This window comes from Salvelinus fontinalis, chromosome 34 (genome assembly GCF_029448725.1).
Source record: "Salvelinus fontinalis isolate EN_2023a chromosome 34, ASM2944872v1, whole genome shotgun sequence".
Lineage (NCBI taxonomy): Eukaryota > Metazoa > Chordata > Actinopteri > Salmoniformes > Salmonidae > Salvelinus > Salvelinus fontinalis.
The window spans coordinates 28,207,089-28,213,766 of record NC_074698.1 but is presented as its reverse complement, the minus strand read 5'-3'; the positions used below and the strand labels follow the sequence as shown (position 1 = coordinate 28,213,766).

At 42.5% G+C, this 6,678-nt stretch overlaps 1 protein-coding gene across 1 annotated transcript in view; it reads right to left on the bottom strand.

Annotated features, from left to right (window-relative positions):
• Nucleotides 1-448: 448 nt before the first annotated feature.
• Nucleotides 449-6,678, bottom strand: part of LOC129833661 (nuclear GTPase SLIP-GC-like) — a 41,114-nt gene continuing 34,884 nt past the window's right edge. The window contains exons 20-23 of the mRNA XM_055898378.1: nucleotides 5,894-5,936; nucleotides 1,732-1,807; nucleotides 1,356-1,604; nucleotides 449-1,250 (exon numbers count right to left, since the gene is read on the bottom strand). Of these exons, the coding sequence (XP_055754353.1) occupies nucleotides 1,240-1,250; nucleotides 1,356-1,604; nucleotides 1,732-1,807; nucleotides 5,894-5,936 (379 nt within the window). The 3' untranslated portion in view covers nucleotides 449-1,239. The remainder of the gene's footprint in view (nucleotides 1,251-1,355; nucleotides 1,605-1,731; nucleotides 1,808-5,893; nucleotides 5,937-6,678) is intronic.

Genomic DNA, 6,678 nt, shown 5'->3' with positions numbered 1-6,678 from the left:
TGAGAGGAGAGCTTGTGGTATGAGCGTGTTAGCCAGGCAAATCTTCTTGCAATTCTGGGGCTTTTCATGAACCAGTGTAGCCAAAACTAACATGTAATTAACGAGTCATTCTGGGAGAGACTTTGATACTGACCTGGAGTACTTTTCTAGGGGGATTTGTATATTAATTACTGGCTCATTTATCTGCTTAAGCAGCACTACGTCACCACACTACGTCACCATACATAGCCTTATGTAGCAGTGAAGGATTTCTGTTGTTGTTGTTGTTGTATATAGATCGTCATTGCTGACTTTTTTTTGTAATTTGTTTAATACAATACATTTTGTAAATGTTTCCTGTTTATAGGCCTATGCATGATGTATTTATTGCAGAATCACCAATCATATTAAATGTTGATATTTAAATTGACTGTGTAGTATTCATGTGAGATATATATTATTTCTATGGTACTTTTAACATGTATTTTTATTGAGGAAAGAATGAAACAATGTGACATTCAACTCAGAAACATAAAATGTAAAAGGAGTTGAAGATATAATGATGATATAGAGATGACTTTGACTGAACAGAATGAATGATGAAATGAACCATGCGCCATAATAAAATCAGAAGTTAAGCTACAACAGAGATACACACAATTCATTGGTATAATCAAGCTCACATCTAAAATAAAATGTTACAGACATGATCAACATTTTATCTTGGGTTGCACATTACTTCATGGCACTGTTTCCTCTGGTATTGTCCTCTGGTCAAATAAATTGTGACAAACTTTTCCACATAACATGATTGTATTATATACCAAATATTTAAAATAATGCATAAATCAATTAACAAGCATATATGCTACTCAACCTGTTTGTCCCTCTGTTGTCCTCAAGTATTTATGCATGTACAATTTTTTAACTAACATCATACTTAACCAGTTTTGGGTTGTCCCTTTCCCACCACACATACAGTAAGAACACTAAAGATGGGTTTGATAAAAACAAAACACACAAAACATTCTGAGGAAAACAAAGTACTAGGCTATAGCATATTGCAAGAGTACAGATTTCAGTTTGCCACAAACATAAAGCCACAACAACAAAAAAAGGATGATAGAGCTAGTTGGTTATATCCCCCAACACCTATAGGGGCATTAGGAGGATAGTAACTCTGCTGCAGTCCCACAGCCAGTGAGACTGCTTGCTGCCCATTGTCCAGCACATGAGGACCAACCCAAGCCAGGTCTGTCATCAGGGGGAAGCTTAAAATGGGAGAGGAATGGGAAAATATATGACGTGTACTGTACATCACAATGCAAACTATGTTTTAGGGTAATCACAGGGTGTAAATAGTATATTGTTCTTACCCAAGTCCTTGACAAGATTAGGTTCATTAGTTTGGAGAGCTGTGTAGAAGGCTGATTTAATCATTGGTCCTCCTGAGCGTAGAGCCTTGTACAGAACTCTCATTTTTTTCTCACTGGTCTCGGCTGCCTCAATATCCGAATACGTTTCATCTTGGATCATGTCCTCTCCCAGTAGGTCATCTGCAATAGCCATTACCAATGTGGCCCTCTTGATTATTGTACTCCTGTGCTGATCCACAAACACAGCATCTGGGATTTCAGTTGAAAGAGCCACTTAGTACAGTGTACAGAAGAAAGCATCAACTCGTATAGTAATGGTTGCGTAATTTTTTTTATTTGAACAAGCAGTACAGCCTATAGCAAGGATGGCTTTTACCTGCATCCTTCGTCCTTTTCCTTTGTTTCTTTTTCTTCTTTTTCTTCTCATCTTTCCTGTTGTTCCTTAGTGGAACCTGTTGGTGGGAATCACACAGCCTAAAGGTAAACCTGGTGGGAGATTCTAAAACCATTTAAGATGTGAAACAGAAACAAGATATATCACTAACATCCTAACATCCTCTCCCTAATGTCAATATGCCTTGTCCATTGCTGTTTTGGTTAGTCATTATTGCCTTATTTCATTGTAGAGCCTCTAGCTCTGCTCAATACGCCTTAGCTAACCCTTTAGTTCCACCTCCCACACATGCGGTGACCTCACCTGGTTTAAATTATGTTTCTAGAGACTATATCTCTCTCATCTTCACTCAATGCATAGGTTTACCTCCACTGTATTCACATCCTACCATACCTTTGTCAGTACATTATGCCTTGAATCTATTCTACAGTGCCCAGAAACCTGCTCCTTTTACTCTCTGTTCCGAATGTACTAGACGACCAGTTCTTATAGCCTTTAACCGTACCCTTATCCTACTCCTCCTCTGTTCCTCTGGTGATGTAGAGGTTAAACCAGGCCCTGCAGAGCCTAGCTCCACTCCTATTCCCCAGGCGCTCTCATTTGTTGACTTCTGTAACCGTAAAAGCACTGGTTCCATGCATGTTAACATTAGAAGCCTCCTCCTTAAGTTTGTTTTATTCACTGCTTTAGCACACTCTGCCAACCCGGATGTCCTAGCTGTGTCTGAATCCTGGCTTAGGAAGACCACCAAAAACCCTGAAATTTCCATCCCTAACTACAACATTTTCCGACAAAATAGAACTGCCAAAGGGGGCGGAGTTGCAATCTACTGCAGGGACAGCCTGCAGAGTTCTGTCTTACTATCCAGGTCTGTGCCCAAACAATTTGAGCTTCTACTTTTAAAAATTAACCTTTCCAGAAACAAGTCTCTCACCGTTGCCGCTTGCTATAGACCACCTTCTGCCCCCAGCTGTGCCCTGGACACCATATGTGAATTGATTGCCCCACATCTATCTTCAGAGCTCGTGCTGTTAGGTGACCTAAACTGGGACATGCTTAACATCCCGGACATCCTACAATCTAAGCTTGATGGCCTCAATCTCACACAAATTATCAATGAACCTACCAGGTACAACCCCAAATCCGTAAACACGGGCACCCTCGTAGATATCATCCTAACCAACCTGCCCTCTAAATACACCTCTGCTGTCTTCAACCAGGATCTCAGCGATCACTGCCTCATTGCCTGCGTCCGTAATGGGTCAGCGGTCCAACGACCACCCCTCATCACTGTCAAACGCTCCCTAAAACACTTCAGCGAGCAGGCCTTTCTAATTGACCTGGCCTGGGTATCCTGGAAGGATATTGACCTCATTCCGACAGTAGAGGATGCCTGGTTATGCTTTCCTCACTATCTTAAATAAGCATGCCCCATTCAAACATTTTTGAGCCAGGAACAGATAAAGCCCTTGGTTCACTTCAGACCTGACTGCCTTTGACCCACACAAAAACATCCTGTGGCGTACTGCATTAGCATCGAATAGCCCCCACGATATGCAATGTTTCAGGGAAGTTAGGAACCAATATACACAGGCAGTTAGGAAAGCTAAGGCTAGCTTTTTCAAACAGATATTTGCATCCTGTAGCACAAACTCCAAAAAGTTCTGGGACACTAAAGTCCATGGAGAATAAGAGCACCTTCTCCCAGCTGCCCACTGCACTGAGGCTAGGAAACACTGTCACCACTGATAAATCCATGATAATTGAGAATTTCAATAAGCATTTTTCTACAGCTGGCCTTGCTTTACACCTGGCTACCCCTAGCCCGGTCAACAGCCCTGTACCCCCCACAGCAACTTGCCCAAGCCTCCCCATTTCTCTTTCACCCAAATCCAGATAGCTGATGTTCTGAAAGAGCTGCAAAATCTGGACCCCTACAAATCAGCCGTGCTAGACAATCTGGACCCTCTCTTTCTAAAATTATCCGCCGAAATTGTTGCAACCCCTATTACTTGCCTGTTCAACCTCTCTTTCATATCGTCTGAGATCCCCAAAGATTGGAAAGCTGCCGCGGTCATCCCCCTCTTCAAAGGGGAGACACTCTAGACCCAAATTGCTACAGACCAATATCTATCCTACCCTGCGTTTCTAAGGTCTTCAAAAGCCAAGTTAACAAACAGATCACCGACCATTTCGAATCCCACCGTACCTTCTCCACTACGCAATCTGGTTTCTGAGATGGTCATGGGTGCACCGCAGCCATGCTCAAGGTCTTAAACGATATCATAACCTCCATCGATAAGAGACAATACTGTGCAGCTGTATTCCTCGACCTGGCCAAGGCTTTCGACTCTGTCAGTCACCACATTCTTATCGGCAGACTCAACAGCCTTGGTTTCTCAAATGACTGCCTCGCCTGGTTCACCAACTCCTTCACAGACAGAGTTCAGTGTGTCAAATTGGAGGGCCTGTTGTCCGGACCTCTGGCAGTCTCTATGGGGATGCCACAGGGTTCAATTCTCGGGCCGACTCTTTTCTCTGTATACATCAATGATACTGCTGGTGATTCTCTGATCCACCTCTACGCAGACGACACTATTTTGTATACTTCTGGCCCTTCTTTGGACACTGTGTTAACAAACCTCGAGACGAGCTTCAATGCCATACAACTCTCCTTCCGTGGCCTCCAACAGCTCTTCAATGCAAGTAAAACTAAATGCATGCTCTTCAACCGATCGCTGCCCACACCTGCCCGCCGGTACAGCATCACTACTCTGGACGGTTCTGATTTAGAATATGTGGCATACAAATACCTAGGTGTCTGGTTAGACTGTAAACTCTCCTTCCAGACTCATATTAAACATCTCCAATCCAAAATTAAATCTAGAATCAGCATCCTATTTCACAAACAAAGCATCCTTCACTCATGCTGCCAAACATACCCTTGTAAAACGGACTATTCTACCGATCCTTGATTTCGGCGATGTCATTTACAAAATAGCCTCCAACACTCTACTCAACAAATTGGATGTAGTCTATCACAGTGCCATCCGTTTTGTCACCAAGCCCCATATACTACCCACCACTGCGACCTGTACGCTCTTGTTGGCTAGCCCTCGCTTCATATTCGTCGCCAAACCCACTGGCTCCATGTCATCTATAAGTCTTTGATAGCTTTGCTAGCTCACAGCTCACTGGTCACCATAGCGCCACCCACCCGTAGCACGTGCTCCAGCAGGTATATCTCACTGGTCACCCCCAAAGCCAATTCCTCATTTGGCTGCCTTTCCTTCCAGTTCTCTGCTGCCAATGACTGGAACAAACTGCAAAAATCACTGAAGCTGGAGACTCATATCTCCCTCACTAACTTTAAGCACCAGCTGTCAACGCAGCTCACAGATCAATGCACCTGTACATAGCCCATCTGTAAATAGCCCAACCAACTACCTCCTCCCCATACTGTTATTTATTTTGCTCCTTTGCACCCCAGTATCTCTACTTGCACACTCATCTTCTGCACATCTATCACTCCAGTGTTTAATTGCTATATTGTAATTATCTTGCTACTATGGTCTATTTATTGCCTTTACCTCCCTTATCCTACTTCATTTGCACACACTGTATATAGACATTTTCTATTGTATTATTGACTGCATGATTGCATGTTTGTTTATTCCATGTGTAACTCTGTGTTGTTGTTTGTGTTGTTGCAGTTGTAAATGAGAACTTGTTCTCAACTAGCCTACCTGATTAAATAATGGGGAAATAAAATAAAGAAATTACAAATTATTTTCACCATTATTTTTGGCTACCATAGCTATGGATGACAATGGGATGACAATGCTCCCATCCACAGGGCACGAGTGGTTACTGAATGGTTTGATGAGCATGAAAACGATGTAAACCATATGTCATGTCTGTCTCAGTCACCAGATCTCAACCCAATTGAACACTTATGGGAGATTCTGGAGCGGCGCCTGAGTCTACGTTTTCTACCACTATCAACAAAACACCAATTTATGGAATTTTCTGTGTGAAAATGGTGTTGGATTCCACCAATAGAGTTCCAGACACTTGTAGAATCTATGCCAAGCTGTCCTATTAAGACACTTTATGTTGGTGTTACCTTTATTTTGGCAGTTACCTGCTCAGATGTCATTTCCTTCCCCGAGGTGTGTTCTAGGAGACTAAAATGATAAAAAAATAAGTTCTGTAAGTAATTGAACTCAGAATAAATACTAAATAAATAAATAAAAGACCAGTAAGCTAATTGTAAAGGAAATTCATTCAGACTCTTTATAGAGGACAACACAGACATACTTAAGAATACAAAATCATAATGGTATAAATGCCACTGTCTAGTCACTTTCCATCAACTCTGAAAAACAAAAACCACAACATTATAGTTTACTTGGACTTTTGACAGCTTAGGGCAAAATTCAGTCTGTATTTCGGAAGATCAGTGTTATAGCGCGATTTAAAAGTAAAGACAATTTCAGAAAACTAGCTTTAAAACTGCAACATTTTCTCTCATCCTCATGGCAAACTTTGTAGAATAGCAGGGAATCAGTTCAGGGATTCTTCAAAGTCGGGACAATACTTGTCCGGGAGGGAAGCTTTATTTTTATAGTAATAAAATAAAAAAATCCTTGCAGTATTTGAGTTATAAATTACGTTTTGGTGGGGCCTACCAAATGGCGTCACTACAGACTCGGGTTCGATCCTGTATCACAAACGGCCGTGATCGGGTGTCCCATAGGGCGGCGCACAATTGGCCCGGCATCGTCCGGGTTCGGGGGGGTTTCGCCGTGGGGGCTTTACTTGGCTCATCTCGCTCTTGTGGCGGGCCGGTGCCTGCAGGCTGACCTCGGTCGTCAGTTGAACGATGTTTCCTCCGACACATTGGTGTGGCTGGTTTCCGGGTGTTAA